The 12803-nt window shown below is 36.5% G+C and overlaps 1 protein-coding gene and 1 pseudogene across 1 annotated transcript; one reads left to right on the forward strand and one right to left on the reverse strand.

Annotated features, from left to right (window-relative positions):
• The first annotated feature begins 379 nt into the window (after nt 1-379).
• Nucleotides 380-1890, forward strand: LOC106025000 (olfactory receptor 5M5-like). The gene has a single exon (XM_013159606.2). It carries the CDS (start codon nt 400-402, stop codon nt 1336-1338), a length of 939 nt encoding a protein of 312 aa, XP_013015060.1. The 5' UTR covers nt 380-399; the 3' UTR covers nt 1339-1890.
• Nucleotides 1891-10243: 8353 nt separating this feature from the next.
• On the reverse strand, nt 10244-11799 carry LOC106029064 (olfactory receptor 5M10-like; annotated as a pseudogene).
• Between the last annotated feature and the right edge of the window lie 1004 nt (nt 11800-12803).

A 12803-nucleotide genomic window follows, 5' to 3' on the forward strand; every position in this document is an offset into this window, starting at 1 on the left:
CAGCTGTGAATAACATAAGTTCCATAGTTGGTACATTACATACAGTATCAAAAGTTAGAGTATAACATAAAGGATTCTGTTATGTTTTAAAAGCCAAGGTTTATTCATATCCACATGTAAAAGAAACTGATGGATGCATAACTATGATCAAGGCTTGCAAAAACATAAAGGGTCTTTAAGTATGAAAACGCTAGATTGTCAGAATATTTAGATATATGTGTGCATATATACATATATTATGATTTTGATTATATATTGACATAATAACTTTATGCCACATGTACAAATTTGACAGAAGGAGGAAATATCAGATATTATGGGGGCAGTAAATAAATGACACAAGCCAGGTGCATTTTTCTTTTCTTTTCCTTAGACTTTACCCAAAGCCAGGGAAGCAGAATGATAAAGCAAAACTACTCCATGGTGACTGAGTTTATCCTGCTGGGACTCACAGACCGAGCAGAGCTGCAGCCCGTCCTCTTCGTGGTCTTCTTAGTCATCTACCTCATCACTGTCACTGGGAATGTGACCATGATTCTCCTCATCAGAAGCAATCCGAAACTCCACACCCCCATGTACTTCTTCCTCAGCCACCTCGCCTTTGTGGATCTCTGTTATGCCACCAATGTCACTCCCCAGATGCTGGTGAATTTCTTATCCAAGAGGAAAACCATCTCCTTCGCTGGCTGCTTTATCCAGTTCCACTTTTTCATTGCGCTGGTGATCACCGATTATTATATGCTCACAGTGATGGCTTATGACCGCTATGTGGCCATCTGCCAGCCCCTGCTTTATGGCAGCAAAATGTCCAGGTGTGTCTGTCTCTCTCTCGTGGCTGCTCCTTACCTCTATGGCTTTGCAAATGGCCTAGCACAGACCATCCTGATGCTTCGTCTGACTTTCTGTGGACCCAACGAGATCAACCACTTCTATTGTGCTGACCCCCCGCTCATAGTCCTAGCCTGCTCGGACACATATGTCAAGGAGACCGCAATGTTTGTGGTGGCCGGGACCAACCTCACCTGCTCGCTCACCATCATCCTGGTTTCCTACCTGTTCATCTCAGCGGCCATTCTGCGCATGCGCTCTGCCGAGAGCAGACGCAAGGCCTTCTCCACCTGCGGGTCTCACTTGACGGCTGTCACTGTCTTTTATGGGACATTGTTCTGCATGTATCTGAGACCCCCTTCTGAGGCATCTGTGGAACAAGGTAAAATTGTAGCTGTGTTTTATATCTTCGTGAGTCCCATGCTAAACCCTCTGATCTACAGCCTAAGGAACAAAGACGTCAAAGTAGCCATAAAGAAAGTTATCCAAAAGGAACAGTTGGTTAAGTAATATAGAGAAGGTCACCATTATACAAAATATTGGTTTCATCTAACAGTTTAACGAACATATTCATTGATAAATCACATCCCTTCATTTTTGTGATCTTTTAGAACTCATTTGGGAGATTTGCAGTTATATATTGCTATTAGTCTGGACTTACCGGCCCAATTCAGTGAGTGTTTTCAAAACTGTAGAAATTCAAACTGAAAACCATGGTCTGCTTTATAAAATCAATGCAGAACACATACTTCCTTCCATAGTATGCATTCCAATAGCTCATTATATGGCAATAAAAATAATCATTTTAGTCCTCAATAAACCCTGAATTGTTTTCCAGAAACTTGACAATTGTGGGAGAGATTTTTTCCTTATTCAAATTATGTAACACAGCAGGGGATTTAGCTCAGTGGTGTGAGTGCCTGCCTGACAGGTGCAAGTTTATGAGTTCAAACCCGAGTACCATAAAACCATTACATAGCAATGAAAAATTTTTGGAAATATCTCAGATTATTAATGTATTACTCAAATTTCTCAAATCCAATGGCATTGTCTTTCATGTTGTATTTTTAGTAGAAATGCCAAACTTTTCACAGAATGCTTTTGGGTTTGTTTTCTAAGAGTATGGCTTTCCCATCAACATGTAACATTTCCCATACTGATTCATTACGATATCCTGTATTTTTAGTTATGTAAATTTACCTGTTATTTCAGCCATATAGTCACATGTGTATTTGTAAAATTCATCATATAACACTTCTATATTGCTAGTTCATATTTATCTTATTACTATATTAATATTCAATACTTTATCATTTGATATGTATTTTTAAATTTAATTTTAGGAATCTTTTTTAAAGGCCTAAACCTAATATTACTATACATGTATATGGTACATATATATGTGTGTTTATATTTTGCCTCATGTATGATTATATATTTTGAAATTATAATAAATTTAATTATTATGTGTTTTCAAAATATATTTCATTTCTTTGTTCAGTGTCTCCTTGGAAATTAAACTGTTTTCTACATATGATTCACCTGATATTTACCTGCATCATTAAATTAGTGTGAAGGTTTAACTTGTTAGACTATTTTCACCCTATGACAGAAAATATGATGTAATGAAAAGTCTCTTTATCAGTGCAAATTAGTCATCATTACATGTTAACAAAATGTTGCATTCATTTCAGGTTTTTCAGACAATAAGATATTAAAAGACTGAGTAATCCCTGCTTGATTCTGTTTTTCTCAATTTTCTGCAGCAAATTATGTTATTATTTTAATTATTCTTATTTATATATAGTTACATCAGTATTGTTTTGCTAGAATAAAGGTTTGTATGCATGAAATAAGTCTATGTATCTTCTACAATTCTTTATTTTACTAACATTGCTAGATTTACCATTGCTAATTCACCAATGGATTAGGTGACCATGTTGCAACAATTTTCAGTGTAACAGTCTGTGCCAATCAGTGAATATGGCAATATGTAATATAACACAACAAGCAAAAGCTTTTCTTGATTAACTTTAAAAAATACCAGTGAAATACTTTCTTACATATAGGTCTGTTATTTTGGGGCCATAATGTATACAATTTAAAATTTGCTGTGTCAATGTTGCTTGTAAAATTACAGTTGGATTAAATCTTTACAAGTTAAAGTAGCAATGAATGAATAATATGTTAATTAATTTACTGTGTTGACAACTAAATTTACTCTATTTTCAATTTTCTCCACTTCCACCAATAGAGTCCTTGTATTCTATTTATTACACATTTCTTTCAACATTAACACCATCAGAGTTTTGAAACATTTCTCAGTCTTATGGATGCAAGGTAAATTTTCACTTCCTCTTTATGCTGGGATAGTATAAGTGAGGTTAAGTGTTTGTAGATACATTTGCACCATTTTGAGATTTCTGTTCTCCCATAAAGAACTTTCATTTGAACTTTCTTTTTGTTATTAAAAAAAAAGATTAAGATAAAAGAGGACATAATAAAACAGGTCAAAACAGAACAGTTTAAGCAACATAGTGTTTCATCACAAGACAATCCAACATAACAGTAGCTACCATAGTGTCTCTTTCCTTGAAATAATTGAGTATACCTTCATATACGATAGTATCAAACATAAGGACAGTATAAAACCACTCAAGAGAATGAAAGTATTACAGAGTTTTCAGAATCAACTAAACAGAAAATAAACAAAGGTTACTATAATATCTCCTTGTCTATAAAATGTTTTGTTTATACTATCACATATAATAAAATCCAGTAAGATACAACATGATAAAACCAATGGAGACAGAAGAACAAAAGCTTGGCGGGATTTCAAAACAATATGATATTAAATCATAACTAGTTATTGTAATCTCTTGTTTTCTTCAAAATAGCTGTTCGTACCAACACAGACGATAAAATCAAACAACCCAGAATAAAACCATTCCAATTAATGAATGAAAACATTATAAGGCTTCAAAGGAATATACTGGGGAATCATGATTACCATATAGTTTTATGTATTCTTACCATTTCTTACACTAGGGAAGCTATTGATTATTTATACATGTGAGTTTGATTTATTTCACTTATGAGTATGGTCTCAAGCTACACCCATTCATTTATAAATATCTCAATGTGATCATTCTTTATAGCTGAGTAGGACTCCATTGTATAAGAATACCATAACTTTTAAAAACATTACTCAGTTGATGGACACTCAGGTTGTTTCCAAGATCTGGCGATTACAAATTGTGCTGCTATAAACATGAGTGCACATATATCACTGTGGCATGATGTTATCAGTTCTTCTGGGAATATGCCTAGAAGTGGAATAGCTGGAACAAATGGGACTTCTAGTCCTAGCTTTTTGAGAAATGTCCAGACTGACCTCTACAATAGTTGCACCAGTTTACACTCCCACCAACAGTGCAGGAGAGTTCTTTTTCCCCATAGCCTCTCCAGCATTTGTTGTTGCTAGGTTTCTTAATCCTGGCCATTCTTTCAGGAGTAAGACGGAATCTCAGTGTGGTTTGAATTTGCATTTCTCTAATGAGTGATGATGGTGAACATTTTTTCATGTATTTATGTGACATTTGTTTTTCTTCATCTGAGAATTGTGTATTCATCTCAGATGCCCATTTTTGGATTAGATCCTTAAATTTGGGAGGTCTGATTTATTTTTAATTCTTTATATGTTATAGACTGAAGTCTTTGCTGAGGGACAGTTCACTAAGATTTTTTCCCAGTTTGTAGGTTTGCTTTTCACTATGCTAGAGATTACTTTTGACATGCAGAAACTTTTTTAAAAGACATGAGCCCAGTTGTTGATTGTGGGAAGTATTTCCCATGCGGTTTGATTCTTGTTCATGAATTATCTATCTACCCCTACATCTTCAAGGTTTCTACCCAATTTGTCTTCCAATAGATTTAGTGTTTCTGTTTTAATATTCAGATCTTTGATCCATTTAGATTTAATTTAGTACATGGTGATAGGCATGGGTCTATTCTTAGTTTTTGGCATATAGAGAGCCAGTTTTTCCAGCACCACTTATAAAAGAGACTGTCGTTCTTCCAGTGAACATGTTTGGCCCCTTTGTCAAAGATAAGGTGGTTAAGTGTGGTTTTAGTAGTGGTTGCATCTTCTAATCTACTCCACTGAGCTTCGGCTCTGTTTTGATTCTAGTACCATGTTGATTTTACTTCAGTTGCTTTGTAGTATAACTTCAAGTCAGGGATTGTGATGCCTCCTGCCTTGCCTTTGCTGCTTAGAATTGTCTTTGCTATTCTAGGTCTCTTCTTGCACCAGATGAATTTTAGGAGTGATTTTTCTAGATCTATGAGGTATGTTGATGGTATTTTTATTGGGATTGCATTGAATCTGTATAGTAATTTTGGGAGAATGGCCATTTTCACAATATTTATTCTTCCTATCCATGAACAAGGGATGTCTTTCCACTTTGTGAGATCCCCTTCAATTTCTTTTTTCAGTGTATTATATTTTTCCTCTTACAGGTCTTTCACTTCTTTCATGAGAGTAATTCCTAAATATTTCATTTTTGTGGTTGCTAATGTGAAATGTGTGGTTTCTCTTATTTCTCTCTCTGTGATGTTGTTGTTTATGTATAGGAATGCTATTGATTTTTGAGTATTGATTTTTTATCCAGCTACATTGCTGAATTTATTTATTATATCTAAGAGTCTTTCAATGGGGTTTTGAGCATCTTTTGTGTAGAGTATCATGTCACCTGCAAATAATGATAATTTAACTTCTTCTTTTCATCTCTTTATCCCTTTTATTTCTCTCTCTTGTCTAATTGCTCTGGCTAGTATTTCCAGTAATATATTAAATAGGAGTGGCAGTAAAGGACATCCTTGTCTTGTGCCTGATTTAAAGTGAGGTCTTTCAATTTTTGGCCATTTAGCATGATACTGGCTGTTGTTTTGCTATTGATAGCCTTCATCATATTGAGGTAAAGATAATATATTCCAATTTTCTGTGAGGTTCTTATCATGAATGAATGTTGGACCTTATGAAAAGCTTTTTCTCCATGTATTGAAATGATCATGTGATTCTTACTATTGGATTTATTGATATGGTGGATTTCATTTATTGATTTACATATATTGAACCATCCCTGCATTCCTGGGATGAATCACACTTGGTCATGGTATATAATCTTCTGGATGATTTGCTGCATTCTCTTTGCCAGTATTTTATGGAGGATTTTTGCATCTGTGTTCATTAGGGAGATTGGCCTGTAGCTCTCTCTCTTAGTTGGTTCTTTCTCACGTTTTGGTACTAGAGTAATATTTGCTTCCAGGAATGACTTAGGAAGGATTGTTCCCCTTTCAATTTCATTGAAGAGTTTGAGGAGTGTGGGCATTAAGTCTTCTTTGTATTTCTCGTATAATTCTGCAGGGAATCCGTCTGGGCCTGGGCCCTTCTTTGTAGATAAGGACTTAATTACATTTTCAATTTCATTAATAGAGATTGGGTTATTCAGCAGTTTTACATCTTCTTGACCTAGCTTTGGTACTTCATGTGTTTCTATGAGTTTGTCTATTTCTTCTGTGTTATCAAAGCTATGAGAGTAGAAGTTTTTGAGACAGGTGTTGATGATCTTCTGTATTTCTACAGAGTCTATAGTGATTTCACCTTTTTTATTCCTGTGAGCTTTTTCTTCCCTTTTTAAAATAAGGTTGGCTAGTGGCTTATCAATTTTATTTATTCTTTCAAAGAACCACTCTTTGATTCGTTGGTTGTTTTCTTAGTCCCTATTGCATTAATTTCTGCTCTGATTTTTATAATTTTCTCACTGTTTTGAGTTTGGGCTTGACTTACTCTTCTTTTTCTAGATGTTTGAGTTTAACATCAGGTTATTTATTTGCATTTGTTTGGTTTTCCTGATGTGGGAACTCAGTGCAATAAATTTCCCTGAGGATAGGTTTCATAGCATCCCACAGATTCTGGTAATTTGTATTTGTATTTTCGTTTGCTTGTAGGTATTGCTTAATTTCTTCTCTAATTTCTCCTGTGACCCACTGATTACTCAAGAGTGTGTTATTTAGTTTCCATGTGTTAGTGGAAATTTTGCAGTATCTTTTATCATTAATTTCTAGTTTCATGGTGCTATGATCCGATAACATGCATTGGATAATTTCAATTCTTTTGCATTTATTTAAATATTATCTGTGCACTAGTATATGGTCTATTTTATAGAATGTCCCATGTCCTGCTGAGGAGAATGTGTATTGTGATGTTGTTGGATGGAAAACTCTGTATATGTCTATCAAGTACATTGGTTCACATGTGTGATTCAGTTCTGTTATTTCTTTGCTGATTTTCTGTCTGGTTGATCTCTCCCTTGGTGTCAACAGTGTGTTAAGGTCTCCTGTTATATAAATGTTATTGCAAAGTTGGTTTTTCATTTATATTAATAGTTGCTTTATATAACTGGGTGCACTGGAATTTGGTGCATATATGTTTAAGATTGTTATTTTTTCCTCTTGAAGTTTTCCCCTAATCAGTATATAATGACCTTCTTTATCTCTTCTGATCATTCTTGGTTTGAAGTTCACATTTTCTGCAAACATCATATCTACCCCTGCTTTTGGGGGGGGGTTTCTTTTTGCATGTAATATTGTTTTCTGTCTTTTGTCTTTCAGTCTGTGAGTATCCTTTTGGGTTAGATGGGTTTCTGGTAGACAGCATTTGGTTGGATGTTGTTTCTTGATTCATTCTGCCAGTCTGTTTCTTTTAATTGCTGCATTGAGACCATTTACATTGATGGTTATAACTGTTATATATTGGTTTATTGTTGACATGTTATCTTTTTGCTGTTGCATCTTTATCTTTCTGCTCTGTTTAATTGTCTGCTTTGCTTACTGGTTTTTTCTTAAGTGTATCTAAACTGTCTTTCAGTAATCTTTGCAGGGTTGGCTTGGTGATCATGAAGTTCTTCATCTGTTCTTTGTCATGAAAGTATCTTGTTTCTCCTTCAATTTTGAAGGACATTTTTGCAAGGTACATCAGTATAGGTTGAAAATCATTTTCCTTTGGGATCTAAAATACTTCTCTTTGTGCTCCTCTTGACTTTCTGCTTTGTGCTTATAAGTCTGCTGTGATTCTGATAGGTTTTCCTTTATAGGTGATCTGTCTTTTCTCTCTGACAGCTTTTAATATTCTATTCGTATGTTGTATTTCTGGGATGGTGATTATTATATGTCTGGGTGTAATTTTATTTTGCTTATGGCTATTTGGAGTTCTATATTGTTTACTGATCTTGATGTCAGTTTCCATTCTCATGTTTGATTAATTTTCAACTATCACTTCTCTAAATATCCTCTTGACATCCTTTATATTGTCCCCTTCTTTTTCATTTATCCCTATCAATTGTATGTTTTTCTTTGCATCATCTTGCAGCTGTTAAATTGTTTTTTCCTGATTCCTTGTTATTTTTAAAAGATCTTTCCTTTCCTGTTCACTAGCTGCAATCTTGTCTTCAAGGTCTGAAATTCTATGTTCACTTTCATTGAGGTGGTTTTTACAACTTTCAATGGAATTTTTGATTGCATCTGCTTTATATATTCTGTTTGTTTCTTATACTGTTCATCCAGAGATTCTACCTTTTGTTTCCTTTTGATTCTCCTCCAATTTTTAACTGTGTCTCCGTTAGGTATGTTCAGCATCTCCTTCATTTCTTTTATCATTTCTTCTATTACCTACGAGATTATTTCTTGTTTGAACTCCTTTAAAGCTTCCTGGAGTTGCTTCTTTATTTCAGTTGCTATTATGTCACATATTTCAGGTATATGACATATATTTTCTTCTATGTACATAGCTTCTAAGGTTTATTGGGATGGGCTGGCATTTTGAGATTGTAAGTTGGTCTTTCGTTTTGTCATTTTCATATATTTCTATGTTTCAAGTGTTATTCTAAGGCTTCCCGAGGGCCTGTTAGAAATCCTCTTGTATGCCCTCAGCTCCTGGGACTCTGGTTGACCAGTTCTCCAGATTGAGAGTGCATCATTCTGGTGGGGTAGGCTGGCCCAAGCCTTTCAGGTCAGGTTGAGTGTGGCAGGAAGCTGTGAAGTTCCTTGGTTGGTGTGAGCAATCATCCCAAACTCTAGGGTTGAGATGGTTCAGGGACACTCACCTCAGGCCGCCCAGTCTCCAGAATTCAGAGCAAAGGCAGGTCCAAATCCCCAGAGTCCGCCAAGCATGGCAGGAAGTGGGAAAGTCATTGCAGGTTGCCTCAAGACCTGCCAAGCTGGTCCAGTGCAGCACAAAGCTGCGAAGTTCCCTGGCTGGGCAGAGTGAGGATCCCTGGGTTCGGGGGATGGTGTGGGGACACTCACCCCAGGCCACCCAGCTTCTAGAACCCTATTTCTCATGTTTCAAGTGTTAATTCCAAGGCTTCCCCTGGGCCTGTTGGAAATCCTCTTCTATGCTCTCAGCTTCTGGGACTCTGGCTGTCCAGTTCCCCAGATTGAGAGAGGCTCACTGGAGGTGGGGCAGACAGGGCCAAGCCCTGCTTTGCCTGTCCAGTGTGGCGGGAAGCCACAAAGTTCCCTGGCCAGCGGGAGCTAAGATCTCAAACTCCCTCCCTGGGGCTCGGGTTGGTGTGGGGACACAAGGCCTCCCAGTCTCCAGAGTTCAGGGCACAGGCAGGCAGGCCCAGTTCCCTGGAGCTGGCTGAACATGGCAGGAATCCAAAAAGTTGGTGCAGGCTGGTCCAAGCCCTGCTGAGTTGGTTCAGTGTGGCAGGAAGTCATAAAGTTCCCTCGCTGGCACGAGTTAAAATCTTAAACTCTCAGAGGCTCGGGATGGTGTGGGAACACTCACCCCAGGCCGTCTAGTCCAGAGTTCAGGGGCAAGCAGGCAGGCCCAATTCCCCAGAGATTGCCGAGCATGGCAGGAAACCTTCATTTGAACTTTCATTTGAATTATTTTACCTTTCTTATTCATTTTGTAATTGCTCCAAAAATTTTTGCTTAAGCCCAATTCACTTGGCACCATCCCAGAAATAGCCAAAATTTTGTATTTTAATATAAAATCTAGTCCCTTGGTGCTATTTTGAAATGGTTAATTTCTCTGCATTCATTATAAAAGAAATTCATTTTTATATCTTTGTATATCATGTGGACATTGCAATTTTTCCACATTGTTTTTCTTTGGCAGGCACTGTGGCTACTCATTTCCCAATGTTGAGTTACTTGTATTTAGTAGTACTGATGGGGTGGTAGTTGATGTCACACTAGTTTTGCACTGATGTATTTTGTGGATAAAACCATAGTCAATGGAAAACGAAACATTTCTGTAACAAATGAAAAGAATTCCATTGAAGACAAGACTGCAAAAAAAAAAAAAAAAAAAATTGGCCGCTGAGATTTTAAGGTAAGCAAAGACTCAGACACTAAAATAGTATTTGCATTGCTTAGTCATCAGCATGCTTAGTGGTAACAGGAAAACATAGGCTAAAATGCAATTTTCTGAAAGATATTTTCCTTGACCATAGGATATAGGGTTCTTCAGGTTAGAGATCAAAGGGTTTAGCATTGTCCTCAAAAAATGTAACAAACAAACAGACAAAAACCGGTACTTGTTTTGGACTCTTCTATAGATTTCTTTTATGGGGGTATTATGTACATGAAGAACAGGGTTCTGTACAATATGGTCACAAAGGTCAGATGGGAACCACAAGTAGAAAAGGCTTTATGTCTGCCTTCTCCCAAACAAATCTTCAGGATAGCTGCAAAAATGAAAATGTAGGACAGAAGAATGATGGAGAGAGAGCTTGACAGAGTGAAGCTAGTGACAACAAACATCGCTATGTCTTTGACATGGGTATCAGAGCAGGCCAGTATGATGAGCAGAGGATCCGCACAGTATAAGTGATGGATTTCCAGGGAGCTGCAGAAGGACAGGCAGAAGGTCAGCAGTGCCTGAGATAGGCCATTCAGAAAGCCAAAAAGGGAAGGGAAGGTGACTAGCAAGACGCAGACACACCTGGACATCCTGCTACTATAGTTCAGGGGGCTGCAAATGGCCACATAGTGATCCAGGGCCATAGATGCCAGCATGTACAGCTTGATGATGACCAGGACAACGCAGAGCAGGCACTGCGTGAAGCAACCTGCCAGGGAAATGGTCTTCCGTTCAGAGAGGAAGTTGTGCAGCATGGTTGGAGTGACATATTCCAGGTAAAACACAATGTTGTCATATAGTTTCTTTCAGAGAACAATGAAATTCTAAAATTTATTTCTCAATAAATGAATGAAAAATGTGGAATCGAAACTGTTTTCTCTGCTTTGAAAATACAGCGATGTCTTTATTCATGTGCATGGCAAGGACTAAAACGTTTGATTTAGGACATAAAGTTCCAGCATTGAAGAAATTCTTCACCCTCTCTGAGCTTACATTGCAATGTAGAAGGGACAGATGAAATACATGAACCAAGTTATGCACCCAATTTTAGAAGGTGGGTGCTGTGGAGGTAAAGGAAGTGGCATTCTTCAGATGGCCAGCAGTCCTTTATAGAAGGGGATTTGCATGGTAAACAAGCAACACATGGACCTCTGGACATTTGAATTTTGGTTAGTTAGTGTCTGTAACCTATAAATGGAATATTTCTTTAAGAAAGCTCAGATGTTTAAAATCTGGTTGGTGCACCAACTTGATCTATTGTATTTATATTCTTTGAAAGTATGATATGAACAGGAAAATTATTTTTGAAGTATTAAACTCTATGGGCATTGTTTATTTGGGCATGCCTGACTCATATTTATTAGAAAAATTTGCATGTAATAATAGATTATCACATTAGAGAAGTATAATCCTATGAATACAAAAAAGAAAATATGAGAAGGTTCAAACATGACATGTGAAAGAAGTATTTTTATTTTCAGAAGTATTTTTAGTATTGAATGCAGAAAGTAATTTACCTGTACACACTGTCTCACCATATTATGTACAAAGCGGGGAGATTTATAATGTGTTTGCACATAGTCCCTTGAGAATTTTGTTTTTTCCCTTGAAAATTTGAGAAATAATTCTAAACCCCTAATTAAAATATTCTTTACTCCTCAAGAGCATAACCTTAAGTTGATATTTGAGGAGCTGTATTCCCTTACTAGTTCAAAACTTCTACATAGCTTTCCTGTAACCAGCACGATGCATGTGTGCATGAGATTATCATGGATGACAAATAGGAGTGATAAGTTTTGCATTTTCATTATAGTAAACCTAAATGTGTACCTATCAGAAACTTTGTTTTTCTCTGTGAACATTAAGGTGAAGTCATCTAATAGTATCTAGAAGTGAGAAGCTGTGGTAGGTGAGAGCCTCAGTGGGAGAAGATAATTGTAAAGCAGAGATTTGATGTAATCTCTAGTACAGTGGAGAAGTACTGGTCAGAGATAAGGGCATTTTGGTGTGAGGACCTAATGGATTCATTCTGGCACCCATATGAACTCTTCAGTAAATGTCACTATCATACTTAGTGTCTGAGAGGTCTAAGAACCAAGATCATTCATAAAACTGATATTTCACAATGACAGTAATTTCAGAGGAAGGTTGGCACTGGAATAGCAACTTTGGAACACAGTTAGATGCTGCATATGCAGTGGGACAGGGAAGCCAGATTTGGCCTCATGAACTTAACTGCCCACCTTGAATACATTTCAAGGTCAGTTCAATAAAAATGCATCAACATGTTGCCTGACTAATGCAGGAGAAATGTTCTTACTTTTTTAACTTTCAGAATGTTATGTTGTGCTTTGAGAAGTTAGACAATGAGATAAAGCTTTATATTATTACCATAACATGTATTTTAATATTCACACAAAATTTGAAATGTCAACATTTGCCTTTTTTTCTGATATTGATGTGGTAAATGATTGTTTTAATTTTTCTTTTTTATCTGACATGTCTCATAAATAATAATAACTTTTTAAAATAACACCTTACA

This window comes from Cavia porcellus, unplaced genomic scaffold (assembly GCF_034190915.1).
Source record: "Cavia porcellus strain 051 isolate PalLab524CR breed Dunkin Hartley unplaced genomic scaffold, mCavPor4.1 scaffold_5, whole genome shotgun sequence".
Taxonomy (NCBI): Eukaryota; Metazoa; Chordata; class Mammalia; order Rodentia; family Caviidae; genus Cavia; species Cavia porcellus.

What these genes read in the sequence shown, in the direction of transcription:
- LOC106025000 (XM_013159606.2), top strand. Translation starts at nt 400, where the DNA reads ATGATAAAGCAAAACTACTCCATGGTGACTGAGTTTATCCTGCTGGGA.